The 22,133-nt window shown below is 40.9% G+C and overlaps 1 protein-coding gene and 1 long non-coding RNA gene across 2 annotated transcripts in view; both read left to right on the plus strand.

Moving 5' to 3' along the window:
- The window catches only part of LOC306968526, a 266,351-nt gene that overhangs the window by 229,293 nt on the left and 14,925 nt on the right, over nt 1-22,133 (plus strand). The gene's annotated exons all lie outside the window — the stretch shown is intronic.
- LOC306968699 (uncharacterized protein) lies at nt 12,332-21,190 on the plus strand. Its single transcript, XM_079564175.1, has 3 exons — nt 12,332-12,420; nt 18,512-18,586; nt 20,272-21,190. Exons 2-3 carry the CDS (start codon nt 18,541-18,543, stop codon nt 21,123-21,125), a joined length of 900 nt encoding a protein of 299 aa, XP_079420301.1. The 5' UTR covers nt 12,332-12,420; nt 18,512-18,540; the 3' UTR covers nt 21,126-21,190.

The raw sequence follows: 22,133 nt of genomic DNA on the forward strand, positions 1-22,133 counted from the left end.
AAAAGATATAAGAATAAGTTAACAACTATAATGAGACAGGCCAAAAAAGACTACTATAAAAACAAATTATATGAATATAAGACTAATATTAAAGAAACTTGGAAAATCCTAAACAAGGTTATGAAACCAAATTCTCAGAGCAAAAATCTACCTGAGTATTTTGAACACAACGGAAAGGTTATTAATAATGGAACAGATATCGCAAATGAGTTTAATTCCTTCTTTGTCAATGTCGGACCTAATATTGCGAAAAGACTTGAAAAATCCAATCATGCGGCGTGGTGTAATAGTGCAACAGGAGGCAGTAGAATCCTACAGTCAATGTTTATCAATGACATCACTGAATCAGAAATTTTAGATATTGTGAGAAAGTGCAAAACGAAGACTTCTTGTGATGGTGATGGAATAGACATGATCATTTTAAAAAAAACGATTGATTGTATCCTTCAACCTCTAACTTATATTTTCAATCTTTCTTTTAGTTCAGGGGTTTTCCCTCAAAAAATGAAGACGGCGAAAATAATACCTATTTTTAAAAAAGGAGATAAACATGAGTTTAATAATTATCGACCTGTTTCAATACTCTCACAGTTTTCTAAAATTGCTGAAAAATGGTTTACGCATAAATTAGATTTATTTTTGGAAAAAAATGATTTACTTTTTGATTACCAATATGGATTCCGATCCAATAGATCAACCTCTGTTGCACTAATTCACTTGACTGAAGAAATTCTTGCTGCAATAGACAAGAAGCAGTACCTGGTCAGCATATTTCTGGACTTACAGAAAGCGTTTGACACTGTCAACCACAACCTATTGTTGAAAAAACTACAACACTACGGACTAAGGGGTCAGATATACAAATGGATTGAAAGCTACTTAAGTAACAGAAACCAATATGTTCAATTTAAACACTATAACTCAGACTGTAGAACTGTTGTATGTGGAATACCCCAGGGTTCAGTAATTGGCCCTAAACTTTTTATATTATTTATTAATGATATCTTTGAGGCTTCCAAGGACATTAATTTTTTGTTGTTTGCTGATGACACAACTGTGTTCAAGTCTGGAACAGATTTAAATGAATTAATGGCCAATATCGAAAGGGAAATGACAGTATTAAAGACATGGTTTGATTATAATAAATTGTTCTTAAACTGGGATAAGACAAATTATATGGTGTTTGGAAATAAGAAAAATGCATGTACAAAACTAGTTATTGAAGATGTAAATATTGAATGTGTCTCAGAAATCAAATTTTTGGGGGTTATCCTAGACAGCAAACTTAGCTGGAAGCCTCATATCGACCACATCAAAGGTAAAGTTAGTAAAAATATTGGTATCCTATATAAGGTTAAACACACGTTGGATGAGGCTTCATTACAGCTTTTATACTCAGCCTTAATAGTTCCTTATATAACATACTGTATTGAAGTGTGGGGAAATGCATGCACCAGTTATACAGAAAGGTTGTTCTTACTCCAGAAGAAAGCTATAAGAATTGTGACTCTCAAAGGTCCACGAGATCACACAAACAAACTGTTTATAAAACTGCAGACCTTGAAATTTAATGAATTGGTCAAATTTAAAATACTACAAATTATGTGGAGAGTAAAAAATAAGTTGGTGCCAATACATATTCAAAACAAATTTGTGTTAATTACAGATAGTAACAACAGAAGAAAGGGCAATTTCTGGGTTCCATTTTCACACACTTCACAAAAACAAAAGGGGTTTCTTGTAAAAGGGATCAGTTTATGGAATTCTTTGGACATTGTTCAAAAATCATGTAACACAATCACTCAATTCAATCAAATGTATAAAAAAAAAGTACTTGGAAAATACGAAAGCAACGAAACATAAGAACCAATGTTGAATTTGAAACAGTTATTGATTTAGATGTAAAGTATTATTTGTACCTTGATATAGGCTAACACACATCAAAAACCGGTGAGCCATCTGTTCAGAGCCAGCTCAGATTTTGGAGAAAAAAAAAAGGGGCATGAAATTTATAAGACAATGTCTTCCTCATGCTCCTATTCAGCATTGAATATTTAGCTTTTGCTGTTGTTGTTGTTGTTGTTATTATTGTGTCTGTAATAACACCATGGCTGAATAAAAAACTTGAACTGAACTGAACTGAACTAAATTGAATCTAATCTTAATTGCAAATTTGGTCCCAATGGCATTTCTTATTTTCCCCAAATCTAACTTGCCGTGCACGGTTATTAATAAATCCTAATCAGACACTGAACAGGTTAGAATAATCGGAACTGACTCAAACGTGCATTAACATACATAGTCACCCATGCACAAATACTTACATACAGAGTGTGTACTCATGTATGCATGGGAGCACTAGAGCGGAAAGCCTGAAACAGCAAAAGCCTGGTGAAAAACTTTTCCTTTATGGCTATTAATCATGCCTCATTTAAATAATTCACCCGATCTATCAGAAGCCAGTCAAACGTCACTTGGAAGGGCTAAAGTATGACGAACCACTGTTAGGAGCAATAGTGTATCAGAACCATAGTTGCCCATTCCTCATTCTGTGCATTCCCATGGATTTAAAACCCATCGATCACACACATGTATTTATAATAGCCTATTTGTTTACATTGTGAATCATGCATGTCTTGTAATGCCCCTGCATTTTGCACCACATGCCCTTACAGATACAACCATGGTTGCCACCCAAGCACGCTAATTGTTAAAGGGATACAGTTAATTGTATTCATCTTAACATCAATGGCCTGCCAAAATGAATTCAAGCCTATTATCTAAACACACATTGCAAACGCATTCGCTTTGATATTGAGAAGCCCACAAACCCCTCCCCTCTTTCTCTCCCTCCCTCTCTCTCTCTCACACACACCCAATGATGCATGGTGGTGTGGTTATGCCGGGGGCTCCAGCTGTGGTCTACCGGGCCCTTCATTAATCAGCCCACCACAACAAAGACACACATTCCTGCACTGCCTCCTTTGTCTCCTCCGGCCGATGGATGCTAGACATTTTTTAACAAAATGTTCAAAATAATAAAAACTCACCGCTGTTTATATTGTGAAAAGCGACCCACTGAACGCTATTTTTACTCTGTTGTGTGTAGCCAATTTGAGCTCCTCGGAAATCTTTCATCTTTGCCACACAAGTCTCCTAGTGTGTGAGGGAACGTAGAAACAACAATGTAAACATGCATGAAGTTTTGTGATCAAACTGGCACAGACCGAGCATATGGTGCACAAGGTCATGTAAATACAGAGGTGGATGCAGCCTGGCGCAGTCTAGAGCAGGTGCGCCCCTCTTCCACCCTGATTTGGATCTAAATTCCATCTCATGTGATTTGATTTGTCGAGTTGCTGTCCCCCCCCCTCTCCCATGATCCAGCGCTCGTGCCGGCAAACGCTAAATTCCCAGAGGCGCGTGAAGAAATGATGCGTGTCATTGTGAACACAGCAGATGGGGCCCACAGCGCAGGAACGCAGAGGTAAAGGGGAGACGGTTAGGGGGAGATGGCCTGGTAATGATATGTAAATGGAAGAGACTGCAGGTCAGAGCTATGACATAGGAGCAGAGCCAGAGGGGTGTGGAGAAATGTAGTGACAGGTACCAAACCTGCATCAGAATGTACTTGAAAACATTTATCATATAGAGAGCATTTTGGTCTGGTGTCTAAACATGTCAACAGATATTATAGTATGTTTGGTTGATTCATGCTAGTTTGTGTAATCATGTTGGATACATGTTGGAATGGTTATCAACAGCAAATGCCTGCTGTGTTACTAACATATTTGTAGCATCGCAATTTTAACAGCACATTGCACAATTTGCAGGGCCACTTACCCGGGTCAGTTTTACATTAATACTAGAAAACTAGCTACAAATGCTTTATAATTAGATGCACAGTGTGATAAAAAACAAAACATAAATGCATTCAAAATCAATTGAAAAAACAAAAACAGTTAAAAAAAAAAAAAAAAAAAAGGGAGTTTCCAACAATTTAACTTACCCTCAGCCCCACGGTGCCATAAGACTGTTTGGTCAGTCCCAGCGATCTGGGACGGTTTCTGAAACTAACAGGACTGGCCCTCACCAAATTAAACTGCTCTTGAGTAGCCTAACAGCTCTCATAGAAAAACAGCTGTTATGTCCTCTGCAGAACAGAAAACATTCCTTTTCCATAGAGTCTTGTGTGTGTAAAAGATTGTAGTTAACTTCAACAAACATGTTCTGAAAATGCATGTCATTATTGTGTAATAAACAATTTCAGTCATACACCCAGTTGTGTGTCCGAAAATGTTAATTACACAAAAATCGCAGGCATTTGTGTGGAAAAAAGGCAAATCTAATTGCAATTGCAGTATTTCAATAAATTATCAATCAAAGAAAGAGTGTATCAAGCTGTTCCGTTGTTTTGTTTCCAACACATTTTGTCTGTATAATGCATTGTCTGTATAATGCATGAGGGTCTCTCTCGCTCTCCACATCAGCTGACCCACTTCAAATAGCCGCACTGTGCGAATATGGCCAGTGCATGTCTCCAGAGAAAGTGGGTTATTCAAACAAGAGTTAAAAGATGAATTACCAAACATGATTCTATTCAATGAAATTCACATAAACATCAGGCAACTGAGATGTCGGTGCAGGCTCTCAGTCGTACAGGAGTTGTCCGTCTTCAATGAAGGTTCTTGAGTTAACCTATGTACTCTGTCGTTGAAGTGTCAAACGTTTCGCCTCTCATCCAAAAGGCTTCGTTAGGGCACTTACTTGCATTGAATCAGGCAACTGAGATTTCTCACAATCACACACATACAGAAGATAATGAGTTTTAAGATGGCCAAAGGAGACCAAAGCATCTTGAGGAGGACCTGATGTTTGAGGTGCTCTGCGTGCATGACAGCACATGGCAAATAGATACAAGTTTAGCACAAAAATAATATCAAAGCATCCTGATAATCATGCAACATGCAGCTCTAACGTCTTCGATGCTCATTAGTGTTTGTGGGAATAGGATCAATCTGGTCTGACAGTGTAGATCCAAAGAGCACAACTGTGGCTTTGGATAAATTAGTGTTTTCCCCTGAGCTGATATTTCATCACAGCAGCACGACAGCAAGCATCTGTAGAGCCAGTCAAACCTCGCTGGAAACCTTACTCATGGAGTCTATAGAATCTGAAGATATACATAATATAAACCATAATATATACCTAGAGTTCAGTGTCTGAGGGTGGGCAGGGAAGACGGAAGCGAGTTCAGCTTGTGGATGCAGTTCTCTTTCAGGCAGCTGACCTGGCTCGTTGACTCCGCAGTCTCCTACCAAAAAGATTTATTAAGGTAAACAAGTTACTGCTTTAATTCATCACTTTTTAGTCATGTTTTTCTCACTTTTGGGTGGCCTTTTCATCCTCGTCTTCGTCACTATTATGGGTAATGCGAAACTGGAGATAATGTGTCATCCTGTCAATTGTCTCTCTGTTCTGCATACATATGATCACTTATCTGTGATGTTTGTCTAGATGACTGACAACCAACTCCTCTGCCAATGAATCTACACCAACCATGACGTGGATGGACTCCAGTCAGTCAATACCAGAATCAAACTTTCCCACCATTAAAAAAGGTATAAATAGGCCCAAACATGTCGATTTATTTGGTGTATTACACAGATAAGTTGAGTCAGGAGGCTACACATGTGATAATCTATAACATGCGCAATACTTTGAATAGGAAGCTTGAAATGGTCAGGAATGGCAGCATACAGTGAGTGTAACATACTAAACTTCTCATATCATCCAGGCGTTTAGGCTCTATTAGCACCACATATTGACCTTGAATTAGCACTAATCCTGTTTCACGCCATTTGAAGCCATTATGCGTGACGGTGGAGCTGTGAATATACCCCCAAAGTGTCCGCTCTCTGGGAGTGACATCACTGTGAAGGGACATTTGAAATGACATTAAACCATGATTCTTCTTCTTCTTAATTATTTCAGATAAAATATATAAATCTGGGTTGTGCAGACTCTTAAATATTCAAATATGCATGTGTGCTTGGTATTTAGTTCAAATAAATAATATTTTTTCACCGTTGTAATATGGTTCAACGGCAAGATCTTACAGTAAAAATCCCAAATTCAAAATCAAAATCACTTAATGCATCATAATATTTTATCTTAATCTTTGAAATAGCATTATTTTCCTTTACAAATTAAACGCATTTTAGCATATTTTATGCATCCCATTTTGCAAAGTATATGTAAAAAATATGTGTCTTATTTTTAATTATTTCTGTCATTGTTTCTGAAAACTTTTGAAAAACCCTGGATCCGATGAGACCACTTTCTTTATTCTTGATGTCAAGAGTAGACACCTTTTTCCTCCAATAGGATCTCCCATCAGTAATTAGCTGTGATCAAACAGTTCTCATATGAAACTTATCAAACTGCTTCTTACAAATCCCACATCAGGAAAGAAGGAGTGAGACTCTTCTGCAGATGCACAGAACATCCTTGGGAGTGAGAGTGGGAGTCGACCCTCTCCTCTGCCTCCTCTCTGTGTGTGATGTGCTTATCAGCTCCACAGCACACTGCATGTTCTGCTCTGAGCTACTCTGCGGCACCGCTGCCCACTTACTCTCAGATGTGGGCCAAAAATACGGATGTATTTCTGAGGCAGGTGGGTGGGAGATTTTAGATGTTAAAAGCAGGTATGGAAAACCATTTCTTCACGTAATAAAAATATATGACAGTTTGCAAAGTGGATTATATCGACCACTGGACAAACTTACCGAGAAGATGGTCAAACTATAACCAATGTATGTCAACTTTTTATTCTTCTTTTGAGCACTTCCCTGAGCAGAGCCGTTTTTTCCCATCGGCAAACTAGGCCCCCGCAGCCACAAGGGCCCCGCATCTCAGTCAAACTACTGTGTTGTTTCACTGATTGATCAACGTGTTGTTACGGGCCTATTTGTCTCAATGCTGAGTTGAATCCACACGGTTCTCATGCACACAGTTACTTACAGTAACTCTGGTTCTCTGAATGTGCACAGTCTAAAACGCTACTCGCAGACTAATTCTCAGTGGTCAGACAGAAATAACCGTCAGGTGCAGGTGTCAGTTTGTTTTAAATCAGCGGTTCCCAAACTGTGGGTCAGGAACCAGAGGTGAGAGAATGTGACCATTTGCCGTTTACCCTTTTAAAAAGTTGGGAAATAGACTAGAAGTTGTCCTAAATCCCAGTCTCACAGTGGCTTAGTGGTTAGTGGTTCTCACACAGAGAGACAGGGCCTGAATCGAGGTCCTTTTGTTCTCCTTCTGCCCTGCACGACTGCACAGTGGAACTGTTTTTGACCGTAAATGGGTTCGCTCTTCGTCGAATAACCATGGGATGCGAACTGTAGGGCCCCCGTGTGGATTTTTGTTAAGGGCCCCAGAAGGGCCAGCACCGGCTCTGTCCCTGAGGACTGTATTAGCTGCGATTTCGAATTAGCCTTGAGTGCCCTCTGCAAGCAGTAGTGGCAATGGGAACCAAAAAAACAAACAAAACAAAAAGCAGAAAATATAGGTTTCATTTTAAGGGATATTTCAGGATTTTCGACATAGGACCTCATTTCAGTTATCCCGAGTGTTTTCTGGAGATATATATTTCTTAATTCATGCATTCCTTATATTTGAAGAGTTTAGTGGTGCTAGGCTAGTGCTAGGCTAGCGCATGTCTATGGTAACTAGTAGCCTGCATTGGGGTTATATTTCAAAAATTATTATATTTCAAAAAATATTCAACACAGACATTTATATGGGTAGTCTGGTGTTTTAAGTGTTTTAAGTGGTTTGCCTCAGTTGCACTGTGCTTGGGTCAGACTGTTTTTAATGCAGGCAACTAGCTACCATAGACATGCGCTAGCCTAGCACCACTAAATGCTTCAAATATAAGGACTGCATGAATTTAAAAAAATAAAATAATCAACAACACTCTTGACCAGTGTTTTTCACTTTTCAAAAATTACGAGGCACACCACCAGCAGAAAATGTAAAAAAAAATTACTCTGTTGCCTATATTCACAATATAAAGTCGTTCTCATCAAAGTGTTTTGAATAGGAACACCGTGTAGTCTTGCCAGCCACAATGCCTCTGTCACACCTGTCGCATCCATGCATCACTAATTCTCTTGTCTCAAAGAAATGAGCTACCTGCGGCCATAACATATAACATGGTTACTCTGTCGATCACTAGACAGCTCAGAGACTCAATAACAGCACATTATTTGAAGATGATAATTAATTTGTTTTCAAAAAATATCGTTTTATACCAATTAGGTGAAATTGGATAATTTCCCACGGCACACTAGTGTGCCACGGCACAGTGGTTGAAAAACACTGCTCTTGACAACCAGGAACCTAGGAATATGAAATATCCTTTTAAGTAAAGCAAATCAATGGTGCCCCAGCTCAAACACTTTGAACTCAGAACTGCTTACGAGTTTGGTGACGATTTAAAGACTATCTATTATGCAAAAAAACTTCATGCTGCAGAAGAAGAAACGGTCTGTAGAAACATTATTGCCCCTTCAGTGTAAAGTCTTCCTATTGGCAGTGTATTCATCTCATGCATCCATTACGACGCGCTTGCACTGATCTGTTGGTAGATGTGAGTAGAACGCTGGGTTAAGCAGTGGAGTCACGCAGTTCAGAGCTGTCCCTGCTGGGGAGCTCAGCACGCTCTGCCATTAACACGTACTGGACAAGCGGAGCCACGGAGCACACAGCGGCCATCTGCAGGCCAATGGTGTGTCTTTGAAGCTGATCTGAGACAATGATGAACTAACTCGCGCTGACGCCGGGCCTTTGAAGGAGGCGCACACGCCACAGCCCCACAATCTGTGCTGCAAGATGACAGCTCTGCATAGACAAACCCCGACGACAGCGGAGAGGAGGCCGGGTGGAGGATGGGGAGAGGATAAACATCTTAGGGGAGGGGGGGGGGGAGTACTGACAATATTTACTTTGCTAAGTCCTAAAGTCAATGTACTGTACATAGTTTGATGTTCAAATGACAGAGAGAAAATGCTGCATTGAAATTATACCTTAAACTGAGGGCCCATCCATATGCAGCTTCTCATCATCGTGCTGTCAGATCTCTCTCGGCCGGAAACGTTCTGGAGCCTTAAAGAGAAGTGACATCCGTAAGAGGCCATTTTGAAGCCCTCAAGAGAAAAGAGACGACGCAGGCTTATAACCATGTCTGCTATATCCATTCTGCCTGTGCACATACGCTGCTGTCACACCCAGGAGCTTCCAGTAGCTCAGAGGGGCAGTTATAATATCTTATCGCCACCATATTTGGGTTAAACAGCAACGCATTTGTCACAATCAAAGCCCTTTTGCCCAAATAAGGAAATAAGAATGTACAAGTCACATCATTAAGGGCAAGGCAGGAACAATTAACAAATCGTCATACATGAAAGTTGGAACAGTGTTCAGCATATACATGTGATATACATATCATTCTTTACAGACAGTCTCTTTTAGCTTCTGTCCCACCGTGATCTATAAGCAGCACAGTCAATTGATTCAACATGCCTTTAAACATTTTTCACTCATGTTTTGCAAAAAAGTAAAAAAGTAGGTCTTAATATCAGTCATGTGGAATGTGCATGACTTTCTTCACTTTTTCTTCTCTGGGGAGTTTCCCAAGCGACACAAACCTCACGGTAATTCAATCCGCATTTGTCCTCCCTCACTTCATTTCTATGCTCCAGCCATCATCATTCCTGCCCTATTTTTTCTATAACGCCGTCTTCAAGTGCCCATCTGTCCGAGTTCAAGTATGTGGGTCGAATTCTTCCCGTGCCCCGTGTACACAGAGTTGGAGTTGTTAGCGTGCAAATAACGGTATCTCTGAAACTAGCTTCACTGCCAACGCCAGTGTCTCATGTCGTTAACTTGCGGTGACTTAAGCATGTAGCATCTCATGTTTAGGATCCCCCGGCAGTGTGATTGTACTTGTGCTGCGTGCGTGGGTTGGGGTTGCTGTGAAAATGAACTTGCACGTCCCCTCAGGGTTAGCAGTCACACTGTAGCTTTTGAGCAAGCTCTAATACGGAAGCTAGTTTAACAACAGAAGACATTAAAGACTGTATTTGTGACACAAATACACCTGTAACTTGTCATCTGTAGGCAGTGTTGGGGAGAATACTTTGAAATGTGAATTGTGTTTAGTTACAGAATACCGAATACTTGCCTCAAAATGTATTATTTTGTATATTCCGTTACGTTCTCCAATCAGAGTACTGTATTCTGAATACATAGAATACTTTCACGTTGATCTGCACAATATTCATGCATATCATTCATGCGGCATTTGATTAAAAATGTGCAGCTACACTTGTTACACCGCCTGTTACGAACCTATTTGCCACTAATTCAGAATACATGAAAGCACTTTACAAATGCCCATAGGCCCAAATAGCATAGAGCTATGACTATACTTATGAATATGAAACTGAAATGTAATTATTTTTCAACTGCAATGTGTCCCTTTGATACTAGGAAAGTGTAACTTTACTGTATTCTAAATACCCTCAAATGAGAGAGTAACTTTACCAGAATACAGTTACTCAAAATGAGTATTCTAAATACGTATTCCAAATACATGTATCCAGTTACTCCCCAACACTGTCTATAGGGTTGATCATGTGATCACTAAAAGGCTTTAGTTCTTTATGATGCCTTTCTTCAAATAGATCACGTTAACTCACGACTTTTGACTTGAAGTCTCATGGCGAGAATGTACACTGTTATGATACACAATCACAGAGTATAATACTGCAGTGATACCGGTCAAAGTATACAGCAAAAGCTTAGCAGTGGAAAAACATATAGTACACTCTGGCATTGCAGTAAACATGATTCATGTCCAGCAGGCCAACTTTCTTCTGCTGTATCCAGACTTTTGGAGACTAGAACCATCAATGTCTAGTCCATCACAACAGAGAGCAACAGAGAGCGATGCTTTTTTTCTTCTTACGGTTTTTCATCATAGCAAAAATATGTCATATTTATTAATAGTTGCTTGAAGTTCAGTACAAAAAAAATATACTGTCATATTATGTGTACTTCATTTAAGCAATTATAGTCCAACTTTTACCAGGGAAGAACAAACCATTACATACTTTTAATATATTTATTTTAGTAATAGTAATAGTAAGGCCAAAGACTGTGTGATTGAAGCCAAAGGATGTGTTTTTGACGATATAACATGATTAAAAGCTTTAAAAAAGGGATATACTGAGTTTAAAAAATGTTTAAATGATGTATTTTCCTCCCTCTACATGTTCCAACAATGTCCTAATGTGTAGAATGAGCCCAGACATATTCACCATAACTGCCCCTAAAATCCTGCCCTGTCACTCAAAAAGGTGTTACTTCGGGTCCGAAGTGCCGTCATGCACGAGTTTAATATAGAAGGTGCAGTTACATGCATGACCTGAGGTGACAGTAGTGAGTATACAATGGCTAACTTGCATCTAGCCCCTTTAAGGTGCACTTTTCATCACCCTGTAACCGGTTCAAATCACACCCAAAGCACATAGACATTCTGTTCAAGCTCACATTGAACACACCAGTTGAGCTGCCATGTTTAGTGAAAGCTTTTGGTTGTCTGTCTCTCTGCTACAGTCAAGCTCCAGGCGGATTTTTAATTCCTCTATAAATGATCAAACAGTCATTAATGAAAAATGATAACACGGCGTGCTTTCTTATTTCAAAGACGCTTCGCTGCGAGGGGCTGCAGGAGGACACATCTTCTACCCACTTTTCGAGCAGAAACATAATGTCTGTACACATGCACGCGTCAGTAGACAAACTAATTATTGCACTTGACGGCACGAGGCGCATGCTCAATCCAATTGAGATCTGGTTTATGGATAATACAATAAGCACATGTGTAATGTAAATGGAGTCAGTCTCTCCCTCTGCAGCAACTCCCGTAAAAAACAATCTCTGAAATGGCCAGCAATGTGCGAATTTCTGCCCTTCTGACCTCACCTCCCCCTCCCGTGCCCTGAGCCAGCAGAGTCCTGAGATCATCTCATTGCCCCCCCCCATGACCACATTAATACTGCTGTCCGAATGCCCACAACGCGCTGTGTCACTCAAAACATTTCCCCTGGCATCCTCGGCCCCCGCCAGCTGTGTCCAAAAATACCCAGTTCATCCCCGCACACAACCACACATCTCGCTGTGGGACACTTTAAATGGGAGGGGCCAGAGCACGGAGGAGGGCGGAACCCAGTGCCCCCCGGGATAACTGCTCTGCTCTTTGACCATGTCTCAAGTCACAGAAAAAGGGGACACTTGTAAGATTTTTCAGGTGGAATTCACAACTTTGGGATAATTATAAGTCTTGACACAAACAAGGTAAGACATTCAATTTCATTGGTTTGTCAAACTCATCTGTCACTGTGTGTTGTACAGTCAGAAATTAGATGTTGAACAAGACACTGACGTCGTGCCAGCTTTGGAAACCAGAGCCAGACTTTGTTCTAAGAAAGACATAATCACTGTTGCCACAAATGAAATACCTCAGCCAAGAAACCGCTATAAGAACAATGCGCTTGAAAATCATTGAGCTATTCAATCCTAACAGGAAGAATGCTTTGGCATTGTTTACAGTCTTTTTCAGTTCACAGTGGTAAACAAGAGGGTTTGTGGGTTTAGACCATGGGGCCTCAGCTGATGTTTGTGGTTTGACAGCCCAGAACTTACTGCACTAGAAATAGAAAAAGGTCTTTCATTCATGACACATTCTGAACCGAGTAAACATACTTATACTGCAGTACTTCTAAACAATCTTCTCACTGTTTTCAATCAGAACATTCAGTCTTTTCTTAGTTTTTTTGTCTGCTCTTTGGCATATTTTCAACATGACTTTTCTCAATTGTCACTAATAAGCATTTTACAAACCCTTTCTTAAAGGTGTATTATGCAACTTTTTATGGAGAAAAAAAAGTTGATATTTGTGTGTAGTGACCCAGCAGGTGCATGAGTGGTCAGCATGGCGCCTTTACTTTCCCTCACAGCGTCTCTAGGACGCTCCAGGATCAACTCTTCGGAAAGTTTTCACTGCCGACGGACCCTCTCACCGGAAAACCTACAAAACAATTGATCCTGGAGCGTTGTAGAGATCACTGTGATGGAATGCAAAGGTGCTATGCTGACAACTCATACAGCTGCTGGGTCACTACAAGGTCAAATACACACAAATATCAACTTCTTTTGTCACATAAAAAGTTGCATAGTGCAGCTTTAACAATGTTGCAACATCTCCTCCAAGAGAACGGTATCACCAAAGGATGTCCTGTTCCTTTTGCCCTGTCAACTTTAAAAACAATACCTATTGTTCCCCACATGCCAACAAGTCATAACTTTGTCACACGCAGTTTAAAATTCAGCTAGTAGCTTGTACGTTTACCTTTCCAGACTATGTTAAGAGTGGACCATTACCAACAAGTGACATAAACTTGAACAGTCATTGGATACCTTTAGTCACATTGCCCCGGCAGCCTGTTTTTATACTTTGACACTATCTGCGGCAGCTGCTCAGAAAAGAGTGTGGAGATAGTGGTCAGCTCGTATTCCCTCCAGAACACGCCCTTTCAAACATGTACTACTTGTTTCCAGAAGAAGTGAACTGTTTGCTGTGTGAGAGTAGTTACAGGGGGTGGCAACACGGCAAAGGCTGGTATCTCTCTGTCACACGTGGCGCACTGATAACCCCTCAGAGACATTCCACTGCTTGTGTTGACTATAATCTATAATAAATGACTTTAAACCGACTACACAATGACACTTAAGTCCAGTTCCTCTTGATTAGGAGTTACCATCACCAGAAAGATATGTGTTTATTTTGTCTGCTTTCCCATAAGTGCAGCTTTAGACCCACCCTCTGAGCTCACTGCTGCTGTGACCTCACTGCTGGTCACTCCCAGTTACAAACACTCATTACAGGGAGATCTACCGCAGGCACACTTTCAAACGCTGTACTCACATAGCAACGACACCGAGAATGGATGCATTTGAGCAATCCTGCATTATTCACCTCGTATCCTTCTCAAGAGCCTTTCAACACTAAAACTGCTCCCAAAACAAAATCAAGAATGAGTCCAAGAACTTGTATGTTGAGAGTGCATCGCTGAATTTGATTTGCTTTAACGTTATTTTAAGAAATAACACAAAAATACCAGGTCTAGGAATCAAAATCTGTTTAACCTCTTAACCCCCACATGAACCGAGCACATTTACCCAAGTCTATTAAATAAAAGGGGCAAAAGAGTAGGCCTTAGCTTTCAAATGAGGCGTCATGGCTGTAAGCTCCAGTCCAGAAGCTTTTAGATTTAGGTAAAGCCGAACTGGAGAAATGCACTCTGTTAAGGCGGGGGGCTAACAGTAGTATTTTGTTTATTTATTATTTTGTCAACAGTGATGAATAACATGTCTTGCCTTATTGTGTTCAAATCTAATATTCACTGTTTGATTTATAGGCCACATATATGATGATGTTTTTCCAAGTCAAGTTGCCCAGATGGTGAATTTCCCACTTATCAGTCGTGCATGTGTCCATGCGTGGGTGGGCAGCAGCAAGAATTCTTAGTAAAATCTGTAAACCCGTAAAGAACTTGGAGAAAAGGCTGGATGTCACGGTGCTCTACAGTGTCAGTGATTTTACATCATGTTCAAACAATCACCAAAATATTCAGCACTATGATCCAGGGTTTTGCATTTCAACTGGTGCTTTCTGGGGTCTGCATTGTGCATTTGTGTTTTTTCCACAGCTAAATATAGTGTTACACATCCCTCCCTGATCACAGCACAAAGAGCAGGCGGGCGAGTAAACTCCAAAGCCTGCCTCCTTTTCTCTTTCCCCGCTCAATCTCAGCCCTGGAGCATTGAATCGCTCAGCAGGTTTGAATTACACGGACCAAAAGGAGCGGCGGGTTGGTCTGCTCTGCTCGGGCTGGAAGTCGTCTGGCGCTGACAGACCGAATCTTGTCTGAGGCGATGACACCTTTGCTCTGTCACTGCCAGACACAAACAGTCTGCCCTCTCCAGCATGGCCGCCAGCAGGCCAGTCTTTGGACGGGGCAGCTCCCAGGTGGACTCCGCTCCGTCATGGCCATGTCTGTTGAACTGACATGATTTGTTTTGGCTGCTTTCTTGTTCTTCACACACTGATGGAATGAAGATGGTTAGAGTGGACGTATATGTATGTACTTATGTTTGCATTCACCCACTTAACACAGCTGCTCTATAACACTACACTTCACTCCTGGTGTTTTGAAAAAAAAATCTCTAGAAACATTTAATAGAAAAACTAGACATGCAGCGTTGCCTTAATGATATCATTTTTCGAAAATGTGAGTCTACCGGATTATGTACTTTGAAAAGCTCTTTCTCCTCCATCCTTCACAGGGAAGAGGCTGACCTCAGAGCTGCATACAGGACGTGTGCCATATTCCAAAAGCCATAATCGCATTTAGCCCTGACAATACGCCTAAGTGAGGTTTGTGCAGGGAAATGCTCGACCCGTGCTTTTAAAGTTCTGCACGTACTGGTGCACGGAGGGAGAAGATGAAAGGATTCAGCGTGAAGACAGGCTTCAGAGCAGTTTTCACAGGCAGGCTAAAATAGAGACCGAGAAGACATCAGTGCACAGCGTCATATGACAGAGGAAATGCAGAGGAGGAAATCTTTTTTTTATTTTGTATAGTACGCTTTAGGGGGAAAAATACCAATAAATATAATCAGACATTGTGCATAGTTGTATTATTCATATCCCAGTCCATAATGTGTTTTTAGGCCATTTAGTATTGTTTCTTGTGTTGCCAGCATATCGTTTAAGTATTGTATTTTGTACAGCTACAGTATTGGCACCTTCTTTTAGTTCACAGTAAATTATCTTTTTATACACCGATATAGTTAGGCCTGATGGTTTTTCTGCTCAGAACAGAGACTCAGAACAAGTTTTTCAAACTTTAAATCAAAAGGTCTGAAAAGATAAAATTCACAGAGGTCAAATGTCAGAAAAATGTATTCTGTGCTCATTGTACAAAAACTGTAAGCATTTAAATAGTATAATGTAAAATGAAATGAATTTGTAAACAACATTATTTAATCATCAGAATCATTAGCAAAAAAATTATAATATTGTAATTTATCAAAAGTATATATACATATATCAAGAGTTAAGAGCAGCTTGTGATGGGACACACAGTTCTAATGACTGACATGTAAAGTATGATGAAGACGAAGGGACTGATCTAATGTTCATCACTCAGCTGAGAGTTCCCCTACAGGCCAAAGCTGGACTGCACTTATGGGAATGCAACAATCTCTGCTATGGCAATAAAGATCCAAACCAAATCACCTCGAGGTCCCCATCCGGACCTGAGTCCGGTGTTTAAGAAGGCCTGTCATACATGTATGTTTGTTCAAAGTACTCCTTGACTCAGTGGTCGTTCCAAGAGTCCTGCACTTGTGTACATGCCCTTGGTCTTTCTCCCTAACACTTCATTATGTGCCTTCAGCATGTACATGACTCAACAGACCTGTCTTACCAAGGACAACTCATGACAGAGAGTTGTCTTATGAAGTCAAGATTAAAGTGTTGCTGTGCTTTTGGGCAATCAGCTTTGCCCTTTATATGGTTGGTTCGAGGTAGTGAGTGAGCAACAAAAGGTAAAGCATTCATATAGTAATCGGCTTTGCTCAACATTCCACCTTTCACACTAACAATGACAAACATGCAAAACTACCGGAGAACATTATTCATGTTTCCTGTTTGTCCTCGGCCTCCTTCTGAAGCCACCGCATGTTTCACCGCTGTGAATTATGCACCGAGAATAAAAATCACACAACACTGAACGTACACGAGTAAACAGGCCGCATGGAGATCAATGAATAATGGAAAAGAGAAAGAGAACATGAGAATAGCAAGTCCAAGGTTAAATGGTGCATGTAACTTTCACCATCTTAGTGTAAAGCCAAGAAGATGGACCGAAACCACTTTGACGCTTTCGGGGGGAAGCGTCAACGCGATCGGAGGGTGAGAAATTAGCAGGTGCGAACTTAGTATGATGAGAAAAAGGCAAAGAGGGACAGACAGGAGTTCTTTGCTTTTACTTGAAATATTAAATCCATTTCACTTTGACGATGACTGCAGTATATCCTATTAACGAGGGGGTATTATGCTTTTTTCAATCACATAGTACCAATCTATATCACACTATGATGACGAAACTTTCTGTTGGTCTGTAAATGCAGTAAATTAAAATAACTGCCTTGTATAAAATTGCTCTCTCAAAATGGCTGTAGCGAATGTCTTGAAATAGGCCTCTGTCTCTTTAAGAACCTCTGAGCCTTTCTGACACGCCCCCTCCACACGCTGTCTGTGGCATCAGTGGGGAGGGGGTTCTGCTGAGGAGCAGTGATTGGTTACTCGGCTGGTGACGAAAGCTCGGAGGCGTCTCCAGGAGGTGGGGGCGTTCCTAGGAGGACTCAGGCAAACCTATCCCTAAAATGGCTGCCATCAGAGTTTTTAAAGATTACTCAAAAATACGTGAATGTGCCAAGGCAACACTTCAGGCATGTTTTTAATGAGGGAATGACATAATAACATGATGTAAAGCTTGAAAAAGTCCACTTTGCATAATACCCCCCCTTTAATCTAAGTACACTTCCCTGACTATAAAGTACTATCCATGATATTCCTTAGGCAGACGAGAAGGGGCACATGATGTTTTTCAAAATGATCTGTCAAATTTGGCAAAATAATGAAAACACTCCTATTATTCCGCCTAAACTCGACATTAGGAACAGCTCATAGGCGGAATCTCAGTCGGCTCTAATCCCCCTACAATTGGATGGTCCAGAAATAGTTTTGTGCCCAGTGGCTGAAAGTGCAGCCTGTAGGTAAGCGCAGCCCCAGCGCACGGCCGGCCTTGTTAGCTTATCTGTGGCTTGAAGACACTCTGAGCTGCCCAGACTCCGTTCAGTTCGAGCAGATGATAATGCACCATAACTAAGTCTGGGGCTGAAGAATGCTTCTTTAAACCGCGCTGACAGAATGGAGCCGTGGCCATACTCTGTTTCTAATTGTGCCCATGTTTGAGTTCATAGAGTGGCAACATAAGAGCTAATAACGCTCTCAAGCCGTGCCAAACATCTTCGATAATGATAAGCGCGCAACATTTTCCCAAGTCAGCGGAAATGTGCACCTAAACATCTAAGTTCAAGTCAAGGCTGCTTTGCTCAGGGAGAAAACTGACTTGACATAAACTAAAAAAGTGCAGATATGTAACTTTATCTATTGCTACTTTTACACTCTGTAGGTCAAAAGTTAACATTTTAGTGAATTGCGATGCAGCAGCAGAACCATCAGCCACCTCAGCCCGTCCATCCCATCGAATTCTGTTTTAAACGACACAAAGTTAACATGCTGTTTTATCCGCAGGTACCTCAGTGGCTCACGGTGGCCTAACCATGGCACAAAGGATATACCATGAGAGTGGACAAGATGGACGCTCGGGTAAGAACATATTCCTCTCCAGTCTTAATTCTCAACGCTATCATGCAAAAACAAAGTGCGTCTGTGTGTATGGCAAAATGTCAAGTCCAGGCTTAGCAGCGCTGTCATCTGATCTCACAGCTCATGTGGACTACACACCATGACATTGACATTACAGACATACCTGAGCTCAAACCAAAATGACACAGGGCAACAGACTGTCCCCATATCTGAGTCAAGCACTTTGAAAATGTGCTTAGCTCCTTTTCCGAGGTATTTCCTTTAGTGAAAGAAAAAGTGTTGAGTTTTGTGTGGCATAATTGGCAGAGCTCACCATCTCAACTCGAAACATCTTGCATTTTTGGCAAGTTCCAACATTAATTAAAATGGGATAGACTGAGTTTGTCTTCTTTCCTTCATGGCAACTCGAATAAAGTTAAACGTCTGTGTGTGACCATGAGCAAAGATAGTAGGACACACGCATGCAAATCAATAGCCAAATGCATAATTCAAAACTGTTCTCTGCTTCTACATTTTTTACGCCCTTAACATCAGGGCTAAGTATGATGTCAACCTATTTCTCAATATTTTTATTAGCACTGGGGTGTGTTTGATGTAGAGTAGTGAGTGGGAGACTGTACTGCAGCATTAGAGCGCATCATTCACAGTGCTGCAAGTTACTTTTATATTCAAAGTCAGCCTCCCTCTGAATCACATGCTCACAATGTCACCATTCTAGAGGGAAGACTGTGTTTAGATGCAAGCATGTTAAACACTTCGCCTCAGGACTTCTCAGGGCTCACCCCACAGAACATGAAGGAAAACAAGAAGAAGTCATTATGTGCAACAATACAGCCGTAGCAAAATACCGTTTAAGCAACCAGACTGAGCACAAAGCAATGCAATATGAGTTTGTGTATTATGGACAAATGCTGTAGTTCTGCAAATTGAATTATACAAATTTTGGAGCAAAATACACACACTACGTTTCCCACATTATTTCATAAACTGCGCAATAAATTACGAACTTTGCATCAAAGTGCAGGGTGAGGAGGAGTGTGAGTGAACGTTGTTGTTGGTGGGCCAACGGCACAGATTGACTGTCTGAGTCCGCCCCAGGGCAGCTGTGGCTATGCATATACAGTTTCAGACCACCACAGAGTAAAGAATGAATTACTGATGCACAAAACTGTAAAGCAGCTTTAAACGTTTGGATTATACATTAATCATTATGGTTCAAGACAAGTGCATAGGATAGGTATGTAATGTTTGTCTTAATATAATTTAACCAAGATGTTTTTCTCCGGTTGAGCTTTACCCAAATCTAAAAGCTTATTGTCTGGAGCTCACAGCCTCTAGACCAGTGTTATCACCTCATTTGAAAGACTTACCAAACTGATCTAAGCTTCTTCCTACTTTTTATGGTCCGGTTTTAGTCATTTTTGCTGCATTTTTTGCCACATTTTTGTCATGTTTTCATTGCTTTGTTTTTGTGTAATGTAACTGTGACGCAGCCACAAATGTAACCAAAATGTGTAGGATTTGGGTAAAGCTGAACTGGAGAAAATATGCTCAGTTAAAGAGGGAGGGAGGGGTTGTTATTTGTTTTCTCTTTGATATTAAATATGGAATAATCATCACTTAACCATTATTAGATTTGGGATACAACCTTTTTCTGACCCACGTTTCTCTCTTCTGTTTCATAGTCCTGGGAATGCTTGCAGTTCAAGTGGAGAAAGATCCAAAGACAGGGGCTACCATTGTCCGGTCAGTGACCCCTGTGTCCGCTCCGGCTGACCCCCAAACGGCACCCACCATCTTCGACGACGGCCGCAAAAGCATCCATGCTGTTGGGGCGTCTGCGGCGCAGCCATCCAGCGAAGAACTCGGACAGATCTTGAGCGCAATCGACGGAGTTGGCATGACTGCGCTGCTGGACGACGTTACCATAAAAACACCAAAGCAAACCACAACCGAGCTAGAAGATGATGCCCAACGAGGTCAAGGGAAGGTTCTGTCCGTCAATCAGGTCATGTCCAGTGGAAACAGCTCTAAAGGGGGCGATCTGAAGGAAAAGGGTGGATTTGTAAGCATGACAAAGACAGTAGACCCTTCTGAGGTTAGACAAAAGACACCGGTGGCTGACAGCTCACCAAACGTGGAGGTGGCAGAGAGTGAAATGCTTTGTGAAGGCCCTGTCACCCTCGTGTTCATGGGATATACAGACGGCCGCTCCGAAGAGGAAGCTTTGGAAGCAGGGGAGCCCCAAGGGATGCTCACGGCAGAAAGAGTCATCATCACTGACGAAGGAGAGGAACTGGTGCTGGGACAAGATTCAGCCTCTCCGCCTCAGAAAGCTCCAGAGAAAGTGGCCGTCCAGAAGCCAGCCAAAGAGTCCCAGGACAAGCAAGTATTTCAGGATGTACCTTTGGAGGGGAAGAGCGAGCGGGCTCCAGAAGAAGCAGAGGACGGGGGGAAAGGACAGCAAAAGTCTGACAATATAGCAGAGGGGCAGGGGAAGCCCAAACGTAAGACCTGTCAGTGTTGCACAGTTATGTGAAAATAAAACAAATATGGACTCATTTATGGACTAATACTTAGACTGTTGTATTCTGTGCCTCATTGTGCCTTATTTTCACGATCAAATATGAGGATACTGAAACATGAATGGCTGACATATATCATTATTTTACAGTCACTTGGCAGTAAATTAAGTTGGGCAGTTTTGTTTTTAGTTAAACATTTTGTTGGTGTTAAAGTGCACTGGCTTTAGGCTTGTGAAGGAGAGATACACATGAAATAGTAACATATGAGCATACATTCATTCATCATTGTGCATATCTTGTGATAATTGTCTGTTTTAGATAAGGTCGGCCATCAGAAATGCATACAAGAGGGTTAATCAATTTCTTTGAATCAAAACGTATTTTTAAGAGAAAATGCACAAATGATTTCCCGTATGACAATGTGTAAATGTAAAGCACTTTTTAATGTTGGTCTAAATGTAACAACAAAATGCCATGTAAACATGTTTCCCACTGGTCGGTCTGGAGGACAATTCAATAACACCCTCTGGTGGAGATATGACGGAACTTCAACTTGTGCTTTTGAAATGTAGGATGGAGTGTGGACAAAATATTTACGCATACAGTAATATGCAGATTTGATGGAAATATTGGATAAACCTCAATTAAGTTTTACCCTAATGAAAATGATTAGTTTAAAAATGTATGTTTGTTTTCTTTTTTTTTTAAACAATAATAGTAGTTTAGATTTGTATTGGGCTATACAAGCTAATCAAGCTCCAAAGTGGCTGCAGTGTTGTCATCATCAGTTCACCATACTCAGTGGTGGAAAAAAGGCTTCCTACACCTGCACCTGCACCACTCTCTCTGCTAGTAAGGAAGATGCCAAAAGGACACAACACTATGCACCGGTCAGAGCTGTAATTCAAACAGCTGACCTTTGAAACACTGTAACCTACTGAGCCACTTTCACACCTTAGCCACAGTCACAACATCATTATACAGGTGCTCATCATATAACTATCATATCATGAAAAAATGCA

The sequence above is a fragment of the Gobius niger genome (assembly GCF_951799975.1).
Source record: "Gobius niger genome assembly, chromosome: 10".
Taxonomy (NCBI): Eukaryota; Metazoa; Chordata; class Actinopteri; order Gobiiformes; family Gobiidae; genus Gobius; species Gobius niger.